We start from the raw sequence: 11460 nt of genomic DNA, 5'->3' as shown, positions 1-11460 counted from the left end.
CTATAAAAAAGATATGAAAAAACAAACATAAACATAAAGCTTTCTAGAAGATATAGTGAGTGATTGAGACCTCTGGTTCAGGATGCTCTGTGCATTAATAATGCCACAAGACAAGTAAAACCATTTGTTTTCATTGTTTTCTGAGAAAATCACTATCAGAGTCAATAATTCGACTTCATGAACTTCAAGAGATAAACACGTCATCCATATGCTATCTATTTTGACACAAACCCCGTCATACTTTTTGAAGACAAATGCAAGACAACAAATCCATTTCATTTTTTTTTATTGTTATCACGTTTGAGGCATTAGGAACATGCAGGTATTTATGTGTTGTGTTTTCTTTTCTTATCTCAGCTTAGCAAAACTTGATCAAATCTTCTTGATCATTCAGGACATATTTGTGGAGCCAATGTTATTCTGAAGTGGGATAAATCAAGACGCCAGAAAAGGTGTTCAGACCCTTGATCGTCCCACACAGCTGCCGACTGTTCAGCAGCTCCACATACACCTGGCCTCCCCGCTGCAGCGACAGCAGCACCGTCTGCGAGGCGCTGTCCTCTGAATCATCCCTGTTGTCTTCCCAGGTTGAGGCGATCACCTCCCCGTTCTTCATGAGCTGCACCTTGTGGTACATCCTGTCGCCGGCCCTACTCAGTTTTGAGTAGATGGAGACGGAGAAGGAGTAGAGCCCGGAGCACGGGGCTGTGAATACGCCTGGAAAGACACATGTTTTCACTTTAATCTAATGCTAATCTTTCAGTCATCACCTTTACTTGTCATTGTAATGTATCCTCCATCCGCTCCATGGCAGGTTGCTGAAGCTGATCACAGTTTGCTATGGGAAAATGGCAAAAAGTGGTCTGGACATTTTTACAATCAAATATAAAGCAAACACAGAGACAGAGATCACACACACAGACACACTGTCAATGACAATTTTGGAGTCGAAACCACTTTATCCATTTCAGAGTTGAGGGATAATCATACAAATCTCAGCTGACTGTGGTTATAGGCAGCGTACATTTTGGACAAGTGGGCAGTCCATTATTGAGTACACAGTTATACATACGCAGACATACAGCCAGTAGAACCAGAAAGCCAATGTATGCACAAGGAGAGCATGCAAGTTGTGCAGAGAAACACCTCCAAACCTGGACTAAAACCAAGTATAGCTTATCTCTGTGATGTGGGAGTGCCAACCACACCACCACACAACCGACTGCTAATGAGACTGAAGTAGTTTTTACTCATTTCTCACAGGAACTCACCTAAAGCAGGATTATATCCACGTCCATGGTTGAGGCTGATGCTGTCATAAGGAATGGGTTTGTTCCTGGTGAAAGGTCCAAAGCAGTGCACACTGGGGCTCATGGAAGCTGTAAATGCAACCTTCTCTCCTAAGATGAAGGCAGAAAAGACACCCACACTGTCTTTAGCTCCATGATGGTGAAATGCAGTAATATACCAGTCAAAAAGTCTTTCAGGAGATACAGTCAGCTCTTAGAATTCACAGCAGTTGTCAGCTTGTTTTGTCACCAAGATATTAACACAGCAGAAAGCAGAAGTGAGGAAACTGATGAGATAATATCAGTTATTATACTCACCATGTAATGTTCATTGTTAAGACATATTCACACTTGTAGTGCTGTTACTAGCTTCAGAGCATAGTTTAATAAACACATTCGAGCATGGTTTGTTTTGTGTTCACACTGGCTTTGTTTTTTTGTTTTTTTGACCACATGCTTAATGTATAGTTTTGTAGTTTCCAAAATAGAACAAAGCATTGTCTTTTAAATTAGGTAAACAGACAATGTACGTAAACACTTGGCCATTGTTGAAGACATTGAAAAAATGTGACCCCACACATTCCACTGTGGCGTTGATGCCTATCCTGGAATGAGTTCTTCTCAATTAAAAATTACTGCTTTACTGCTACACTGGATATGATTTCTAGAAAATTCAATAAATTCAACAACTGCCTGATGGAGGAAATATATATTTGTTTCACTCAGTAAAGTGGCCTCCATAAATTCTGCAATTAGACAAGATTTCCAAATAATAGCTAAACAGTGCAGTCAAAAACCGAGTGCTGAAAAACTGTTAAATGTTAAAAGTTAAAGTTATCTTGCAACAAAGGAGCAGAGTCAGTCAAAATCTAAATGAATCCAGGCAATGTATTCACAGCTTTAGTCATTTTCCTTTGAAAGTGAGAAAGTAAGGTTTTGAAGTGCTCAGAAAGATGCAAATCGTAACTCTCTGTGGTGAGATGCTCTCAACATCTAGTTTGGTTTCATTGTTGGAATTCTTTTCAGAGAATTAAACACTCAAAACAGGACCAATTGTTTCATCATCCGCTAAACCAAAAGATTTTACCCGTGGCTTTTTTCAAGCAGTACCTGTGACTCGGAGGGCGCTGTCACCCAGCTGGGTCAGGCGCTTCGAAAGGTCCATCATTCTGATGAAGATTTGGTCCTCCACTGCTACCAGATCGGGGGCCCCGCAGCAGCAGCCTCGCTGATGCTTGAATGCACATTCACAGTCCCAGTTTGTGCACGGTAGCTCCCCATCCCATCTTACTGCACGGGCAGAAGAAAGGAAAAGTTTGGAATCAGTTCTGAATCCTGCTGCTTTGTTTTAGTTTTTTTTTTTATGGGAATAAAATGATTGTCCAAGTCATGTGTTATAAATGAAACTGTCAAAATTTTCATCACTGTTACTTCAAAAAGCCACCCGGTTTGAGATTTACAGCTAAAGTTAGATAACAGTGTTTTATTTACCTGCTGCTTCTCGTAAGCTGTTGATAGTAGAGTCGGCCTTCGCGCTGTGTCTCAGCAGGCCCAAAACAAAGAACGCGCATGCAAAGGCTCTCATCTCACAACACAGGGAAAAGTCTGTAGTGCGAAAAGTATGACAATGTCAAAATGATTCGAGAGAGACAAAAATCCCTTTTTTTTCACACAGATACACAGGGAAAATAAGTATTTTCTTAATTTTGTTATGGATGGAAAACTTTTAGGTATTTTAATTTTCTTTCACATGATAATGAGAATTAATTTTGTGATCACAGCAGGAAAGTAAATGCTTATAGCAAAGTACATAAACGTTAAAGCCACATCAACTACATGATAAGAAAAATTGCAATAGTAATTCTTGACTTACTCCAGTTCTGTGAGAATCTCCTCTTGACTGTGTAATCACATGAAAGAGCACAGTGTTTAAACCACCAGTGAGCCTAATAAATATTGCAAAGAGAGATGTGCTTTCAAAAGTTAGCACCTGATGGTCTCTCTGCAGTGTTCAAAGCAATAGTTTCTAAGATATACTCCTTTTTAAGGTCAGTTTTTTTTTCCTCCTTGATGGGTGGAGAGATGTCTTTGGCCACTCAGATGACTGCAAAGCCTGAAATATCCATTTCCTCAGCCATCCCCTCCGTAACACAATGTCAAGCCCTCGGCTTTTCAGTGAAGGTGTGACCTATGGGGGCATGTTTCTACAAACGCCGTCCAGATGAGCTCCCCAGTGTGGCTCAGAAACCTATTGAGAGATTGTATCTAACATACTCTGTATATTTTTTATGGTTTCTGGGTCAGAGGTGTCAGATTCGCTGATAAGATCATTCACTTTGTTTTTCTCTGAGAAATCTGATGGATTTTCTCTCAGTATCTGCCGATCAACTGGAAAATATGACACTGGGTCACAGATTGTCCTGGTTTAGTTTGTTGTTAGTGTGGCATATACTGTAAAACATATGTAATACTCTTGTTGCCACATTAAAAAAAAAAACCGTATGAAATATTGGGAGTGTATCCAGTTTTCACTGATAGTCAACTGGGATTGGCTCCAGTGACCCTGAACAGGGTAAAGTCACAGAAAATGGATGAATGATGATTTGACAGGACAGAGTCTGAGCACTGCTGTTGGTATTTTTTTTTTTTTTTACAAAAGACACATTTAATTTTACCTCTAAATCTTCAGCCAATTAGTGTTGTGGCGTTAAAAGCAGGGAATAAAATCAGAATGTGCAAGTTAACGAGATAAATAATGACTCCACTTCTCATCACCACTTCTTTTAAAAGGGTTTTTTCTTTGTTACTTCAAATGAAAATGGCTTTGCTTGGATAATAGCCCCTTTAACATGTTTGCTTTAATTAGGACTGTCATATTATTGTGCTCACCACTTTGCTGCAGTGCTGACGTGAGATAACTGGTTCATTCATCAAGTTCACCTGAAATTTGAAGTTTTGTGAAGGAGCTCGTAGAATCTGAACGTTCTCAGCTGGCATTCAACCGACCTTAAACGTTGAAATTTAGTTGAAATCATGTCAGTTGATGAAAAACATGAATTCAACGTCAAAACAACGTTGACACTAAATGGTTGAAGTTGTGTCGTAAACTCACTGTGGATTCAACATTGAAATATCAACATTTTTTAAACGTATATCTAATCGTCAGTATTTTTAAAATAACGACTTATAAAAATTTAGCTGAAATATGTCAGTATGTCAGTTGAAAAACAACGTTGTTTCAACATCCAGACAACGTTGATAAATTTACCATTGGAAAAGTGTTTATGTGAATGTTAACCCCGCCTTGTATTTCTTTTTCTTTGAGTGTGTTTGTTTTCATTGTCTCGTAAAGATAGAATTATGTCTAATAAAAGAGCCGCCCAAGCGGTTAAATTTAGTGCGTAATTCCATCGAATTGTGAACTTGGGTGAAACACAAAAGAAACATCTTTAAAACCACCACTTTGTTTCGTGTGTATTGCACTGTATTTCAGGATAAGTAGTTTTCTGCAAACTAGTGGTCATCCTCCCATTTGTACACTAAATACCCACTAAACTAATAGCTCAACAGGTAAGGCTGATGTTCACTGCACAATAAGTCCTGAGTTCAAATCCCAGGTTTCACATGTCTGCAATGAAAAGTGTAATTGACCGAAAGAATAAGCCTGAACCTCAGACTGCAAGCCTGGTGGTCAAATCAATTTTTAATTTTCTGCACTTTTGCTGCTATACTGCTCAGTTGAACTAAAACCAACATTGATTCATGGTTGAAGACATGACGTTGAAATAACGTTGTGATTTCAACGTTGATCAGATTTGCAAAATCGAAACAAAATTCAACAGTTATTTAACATTGATACCTGACGTTGATTCAACAGTGATTCTACGCTAAAATGCCAGCTGGGTTGTTTCTGTTTTGAAAAAAATACTGGCAAACGAAAGCCATCACAGTTATTCATGGAGACTGGACATCTTTCTGTGTGGAGTTTGTATGTTCTCCAAGTGCATTTCTACAGCTGTCCTCCACAGTCCCAAAAACATCCATTTGAGGTTTATTCGTGACTCTAGGAAAGGCAGTTTTAAGGCCAGAGAATTGGAATGAAGAATTAAACAGCTGCAAACACTACACATGTGAATTGAGCCTGACAAAACAAACAATATGAGTTGTGAATAACACAGAATAGCACAAAAACATGGGTCATGTTCATCAGTTTATACTGTCATACATAGTCTTTCAACATGAACCACATGCACTAAGCCACTGCACGCCATGTATTGTCTGTAAATGACACTAGTATTACATTACAGGGAGGTCCTGAACAAGATGAAAGTATTTATTGTTCTTCACTGACTCTTTATTGTGTGTAACTGTATTGTATCATGTCTGGGAATGGACCAGGCTCATGGAAAAGTGCCTTTTTATGTCAGGAAAGCTGTAGTCTTTGTAGTCTTTAAGTGTTATTTACTGACAACATAGATTGAAGAGTTGATCATTTTTCATTTTGAAGATCAATGAGTAGCAGGGAAAAGTGTGTGGGCTCATGATCATAAAATTGAATAAATTCACAGCAAAACTATAGCTTTTTATTAATACTTTCAGAAAGAATTATCTGGATTCGGATAGTTTGTGCAGATATACTGTTTCTCTGCAAGTTGTGTTTCTAGCTTCAGTCAAGCTTTCACAATGTCCAGAGACTTGATTTTAAGGGATACATGTAACTTTTAATAGGTGTAAATATTTGTCCCTGTGTGTGGCATTACATTGGACAGGGTTTAGGTGTTCTGTATTGTCAGCTGGAACAGGCTCCTGTATTGCGACCTGCTTTACCAAAAACTTCATATGCATAGGTACGATGTTTGCAATGTTTGAGAAGGCTTCAGTCACTCTATGAAACTGATGCCAAACATGTGGCCCAGGAACCAAAATGAGTAAAACAAAAGGTGGAAAACAAAAAAGCGCTGTAAATTTCCAAAGAAGGTAGATGTTCCTAATTTGTCCACTGGGGGTTGGTGGAATTGTTTCAGTAACTAACAGGTGCATCTTAACTCAAAGCTGATGGAAACATTTTTGAAGCAGAGAGGTCAGTGTCAGTAATTTCCAAAAGTGAGAAGACTTAGCAAGTTACTTAAATGATGCTTGATGATAGATGAACAATTCACAAAAAAACATGTTCACATATTTGTTTGTTATACCCTGGCTCCTGTGATATGTGGTTGGGGCACCGGTGTGGGGGGGTTTCCTCTGCCCGCCCCGGGCGTCCGGTGCCCAAAGAGGTCAGCATGTGGCAATCTTGGTCCCCCGGCCGCTGGGAGTTCTGGCCGGGGCCTTCCTCTGCCTCCTTGTGGACCGGTGAGTGGACGTCTTCCTGGTGAGGTGGCTGGAATGAGTGCTCTGGGATTGCAGCTGATATCCTGGGTGTTGGGGGGCTCTCTTCTGATCTTCTCAGAGGTCAGAGGTCATATTTGCATGATCACAGTCACATTTCCATGATCATACTCATCTTTAATCACTCTTCATATTCTGCATGTGGACCATATGCAAAATACAGTGAAATCCTGAGAAATCATGTCTTATATCTGTGGTGTGTATGTTCTCTTTAGATATTGGTGCAACTAAAAATGCAACCTTTGACCTTTCTTTGTCCATTTTTGGCTCCAAATCTGAAGAAAGATCCAAGATGTAATAATTTTGGCAAATTTGGCATTTTCATTCTACAGAAATTTCAACTTCCCCAAAATGAATTCAACAATACACCCTCTAAATGTGAACTACAACAGTGGGAAACTTTGGAGCTGTCTGTATTGATATGAACATTATATTGCTATCATTTTACGTGTCTGTGTGTGGTCCCGTAACTCGATTATACGGGGAAAAAAAACAACGTAGTCCATTTAATCCCTTTTTAATATATGTATTTGGATTTTTACATTCAGTCTTCTTCATTCCGTTTTCATTCAGAAAGATAATGGACACAGTTTGTTCTTTCAGCATGAAAAGAAACCTACACAAAATGTTTACTACATTAAGATGACCTAGAACAGACTATGTGAGACTATAGTCGCTACAAAATAGCTTCATGAGTAGACTCTTTCCGGAAATGTATAGATGGTATATAATCTACGAAATATAACCATCCACAATAATAACAAAATGTATGAAAACTGATAAAGGGCACTGATTGGTGACGTGACGACCTCAGAAAATCAAGTTACTGATATAGAGCTATTTGCTGAATCCTGCTTGATTATCATCGAGGTAACTGAGTGAAGCAGCACATCATGTTAAAGTATTTGCATTAGTGGGGGACTATTCAATAAGGCAATAAGGTGTTAGTGGTGCACAGTGCAAAGCAGAGTCATACATCAAGGCAAACAGTGTTATCACTTGGTCCCTGCAAAACAACTGAAAATATGCAGTTCACATGCTACATGTAATTTAAAATGCTGTATTAACTAATTTCATTTATCTGAAAAATACTTTTTGGGTCTTTCTTTCGTACCCTTGGTTCAGGCTTTGGTGTGACAAAGTTTTCATCATTTCCTGGATAGATTAGGCTTCTTTCACTTTGTCTTCATAAGTGCCGCTGCCCTTGTAAGCCGACACGTAGCCGCTGGTGTCTGGGATGTCCTCACGTCCGGCTTTTCCTTTTCCCTTGCCCGAGTCGTCGAATCTCTCCTTGTGTGACCCAGTGTATTTGCTTGTATCGGTCAGTCTGTCCACTGCTGAAGCCTTTGCCACTTTCTGAAATGCAAAGGAAGGACTTAAAGACCATAATTCCACTCTTCATTTCACTTCATTATGAGCTAAAAGCTCCACTTCTGTTGAAACAAAGCATTAGTACGCCAAGGAGGAATTATATTTAAAAGATCTGATGTGTTGAAAGAATTGACTGCTTTGGCACCATCTAGTGTGTACAATCGGCCATTACATTTTGAACTCATTCCACACAAGCAAGATTTAATTCTTGATCTATTGATGTTTTTTAACCTTGATCAATACGATTATTCCTGCTGTTTTGTGTGAATATATCTCTCAAAGGATTATCTGCTGAAAAGTGTGAAGAGGTTATGATTTAATACCCACAGTGACTCCGACATTAGCGGGCTCCTTCCCGACAATGAGACCGTAGAGCTGCTGAAGCGCCTCCTCTTTGCTTTTGCCTTTGAAACGCTTCGGAGCCAACTCAGCCAGGGCCTGGTTGAACTGCTCGAAGGTGATCACACGAGCAGACTTTGCCCTGAAGAAACAAAGAAAAGTAACAAAATTACCCTGTGTGTTTTTTCATAATCAAAAATATTGACAAGGAGAAGAGAAGCAGAAGAGGATATATGATGTTAATCTCGGATTATAAATTCTTTATTGGCTTTTCTGTGCTTTGCAGATTTTCTGAATTATCACTGCTTTAGTTGAGGAAGATGAAGCCTGCTTGAAATCTCACTTGACTTTGCTGAAAACAATGTCGACATCTGTAGTGGTGACGTTCTTGCCGTCGGTGATGTGGCAGTCTTTGCACATTTTGGCGAAGTTCTTGCCATTCATCTCCTTTCCCGTGGCTTTGGAGTCTCCATGGACGGCAAACTTCTGGAAGGCGCCCTCCACCTCTGCTGGAGACGCTGAGCCCTCAGCCATGCTGACAGAGGCGCACAAGGTTTCCGGTCAGTTCAGGTTTTAATATAGAGAAGTGAAGAAAATGGATTTTGAGATGCAGCCAAGTCATCTGCAGCTAAGACACTTATTATAATGACTACACATGGTCTCATTATCTAAAACAGAAAAGACCATTCGCAGAGGTGCTGATGCACATGACATCCTTGATGGTGAATATTCAGTCACTTTCATTCTTATGAGGTCTGAAAAGAGCTGTATCCTTCATTTCTCTGTTAGCCTGCCAACAGGTAAAGCTACACACACACACACACACACAGTATTTTTGGCCACTTGTAGACTCCTCACATTCACCAACATTCATTTTTTGCTCACGGAATTCAAAATAAAATGACTGCCGCATACCGAACGCTGATATTTGAACTTTCTTTGCATTGTATTGCAATATCATCAAAGAGGAACCTATAGATCAGTCAAACAACAACGAGGATGTGCATGTGCATGCACACGTACGTGCACACACACACACACACACACACACACACACACACACACACACACACACACACACACACACACACACACAGTCTCGTATTTCTATCCTTGTGGGGACCTTCCATTGACTCCCATTCATGTCTAGCCCCTAACCCTGACCCTTACCCTAACCCTAACCCACACCACAACAAAGCCTAACCCTAAAGAAATGTTTTTGCACTTTTACTTTTTTCAGTAACAACAACATGGTCAAGAAAACACTGTTTCTCCTACTTAGGACCGGAAAAAGGTCCCCACAAGGCACGTCGTTCCACATTTTGCTATCCATGTGGGGACATTTGGCCCCAACAAGGATAGAAATACGAGAACACACACACACACACACACACACACACACACACACACACACACACACACACACTCCCATTCATAATTACGTGAGTGTCACTCGAGCTGTTCTCTTGCCAATTCAATTCAGTCAGCCTAATTTGTAAATGGCTGCTTAGCTATTTGAACCTCCCTCCTCCTTCTCTTCTTCCTTTGCTTTCCGCCATACACAACAACACAAGCTGTCTCAGACTTATCCATGACTGAAGTCTTCCTTGGATTGACTGGAAAAGCCGGGCTGAATTAAAATATGTACAATCACTAAGGCTGAAAAATGAAAAATGTTACGAAACAGACCCTCGTAAAGACATGAAAACTATTTACAAAATATAACCACAGTACATCTAAAATGTTTGCAGAGGTGTACTAAAATAAACCACCAACACAAGCAATATATTGAATTTTTTAACCAATAGGCCTACTTATAAACAAATGCATTTCTGCATGGCTGTATGCTGTAAGAAAAGTAACGCTCTGCTTTTATTTTAAATTAAACATGAATCCATCCCCTTTGCTGCATTAGCTCGTACAACAGCAATGTAAAAATACTGGACAGTAAGATGTACCTGTAGCCGTAAACTCAAGGATGCTGTGATGATAATCAGGAAAATCCTGCTTGACCTCGTCCTCCTCTGCCTCCGGCTTTGTTCTCTGCTTTTCTCCCTTCCTGCCACTCCCAGACTCTCAACAAAGATGGAGAGATGCAGAGAAGCAGGAGGGGAGCGAGCAGAGGATGGGATGGGAGGAGGGAGAGAGTACAGACCAGCACAGTCAATGACATCATTGGTACTCTGCCTCTCTTGTGTCTTTCTGGTCTCATTCGAGGCAGACATCTGTGAAAAAATACACCATTGAGCTCAATATATCATTTTTCTCCCTAACATCTTCTCTTTGTGGGGTATGCAATGCACAAGTAGAGATAATGACTAATTTTTTCCTTTGGTTTCACAGAAACTTTCCTTAAAATCAACTCGTCTTCTTGCTCCCTCTCGCCTCTCTCTCTTTTTCTGTCTCCTTCAGTCACTGACACAAGAGCTCTCTTGTTTGAGGAAAGATGAGAGCGGCCCTTCACAGAACAAAGAGCACTGACAACATGAAGCTGACACATTACAGGAAAGACTTGTCTCTGGTCTCTCAGCTTCATGTCAGTCAAACTGGCTGTCAGTCCCACATTCATTTTGAAGCATGGCAAGGAGCTGAAATAGACACATTCTAGCAACAGAGGATCTGCATTTCATAACCCCACAAAGGGGAAACAGCAATGAAGAGACACCCTGAGGCAGAATATGTGGATCTATAGTGAAGTTTATTTGCATGCACTGGAAGCACAATAGTATTTATTTTAAACCCATGTGTGACCAACAGACACAAAATGTGAAATATTCAAGCTACCATTCACAGTACTTTTTGAAATCCACTTAGAATAAAAACATCGCCATCATAAAATTAAACCAGTGATCCAGAGGCTCTGATTTGCCAGAGAACAAAAACTTTTTTTTGTACTGAAAAGCATCGTTATACTCTCAAGGAGTATCTACTAATGTGAACAATGTCTCTTAAAAAAGAGGTTTTTGAAAACCTTCAACCAGGAGTCATTGAAAGGTTTACAAAGTGAAATCAAAGAATTCTGTGGTTCAGCTTGATGACTCAAATGAATCACTGTCACTGTTGTCTAAGATGTAAG

At 39.9% G+C, this 11460-nt stretch overlaps 2 protein-coding genes across 2 annotated transcripts; both read right to left on the bottom strand.

The window, feature by feature from the left end:
* Positions 1-415: 415 nt before the first annotated feature.
* LOC115390983 (complement C1q-like protein 2) lies at positions 416-3051 on the bottom strand. The gene is made up of 4 exons (XM_030095054.1): positions 2781-3051; positions 2400-2579; positions 1272-1400; positions 416-717 (listed from the first exon to the last, which is right to left on the bottom strand). Exons 1-4 carry the CDS (start codon positions 2872-2874, stop codon positions 416-418), a joined length of 705 nt encoding a protein of 234 aa, XP_029950914.1. The 5' UTR covers positions 2875-3051.
* A 4133-nt stretch (positions 3052-7184) lies between these two features.
* tppp2 (tubulin polymerization-promoting protein family member 2) lies at positions 7185-10489 on the bottom strand. The gene is made up of 4 exons (XM_030093874.1): positions 10343-10489; positions 8728-8919; positions 8373-8526; positions 7185-8030 (listed from the first exon to the last, which is right to left on the bottom strand). Exons 2-4 carry the CDS (start codon positions 8916-8918, stop codon positions 7839-7841), a joined length of 537 nt encoding a protein of 178 aa, XP_029949734.1. The 5' UTR covers position 8919; positions 10343-10489; the 3' UTR covers positions 7185-7838.
* Between the last annotated feature and the right edge of the window lie 971 nt (positions 10490-11460).

The sequence above is a fragment of the Salarias fasciatus genome, chromosome 6, assembly GCF_902148845.1.
Source record: "Salarias fasciatus chromosome 6, fSalaFa1.1, whole genome shotgun sequence".
NCBI lineage: Eukaryota > Metazoa > Chordata > Actinopteri > Blenniiformes > Blenniidae > Salarias > Salarias fasciatus.
The sequence above is the reverse complement of the archived record's forward strand: the minus strand, read 5'-3'. Positions and strand labels throughout refer to the sequence as shown.

What these genes read in the sequence shown, in the direction of transcription:
- LOC115390983 (XM_030095054.1), bottom strand. Translation starts at nt 2,874, where the DNA reads ATGAGAGCCTTTGCATGCGCGTTCTTTGTTTTGGGCCTGCTGAGACAC. An exon ending in CAGCTTACGAGAAGCAGCAG is followed by an intron (nt 2,580 to 2,780) that starts GTAAATAAAACA and finishes CTGCCCGTGCAG; the next exon opens with TAAGATGGGATGGGGAGCTA. An exon ending in TGGATATAATCCTGCTTTAG is followed by an intron (nt 718 to 1,271) that starts GTGAGTTCCTGT and finishes GTGTCTTTCCAG; the next exon opens with GCGTATTCACAGCCCCGTGC.
- tppp2 (XM_030093874.1), bottom strand. Translation starts at nt 8,918, where the DNA reads ATGGCTGAGGGCTCAGCGTCTCCAGCAGAGGTGGAGGGCGCCTTCCAG. An exon ending in ATTGTTTTCAGCAAAGTCAA is followed by an intron (nt 8,527 to 8,727) that starts GTGAGATTTCAA and finishes TTGTTTCTTCAG; the next exon opens with GGCAAAGTCTGCTCGTGTGA. An exon ending in CCGCTAATGTCGGAGTCACT is followed by an intron (nt 8,031 to 8,372) that starts GTGGGTATTAAA and finishes TTTGCATTTCAG; the next exon opens with AAAGTGGCAAAGGCTTCAGC.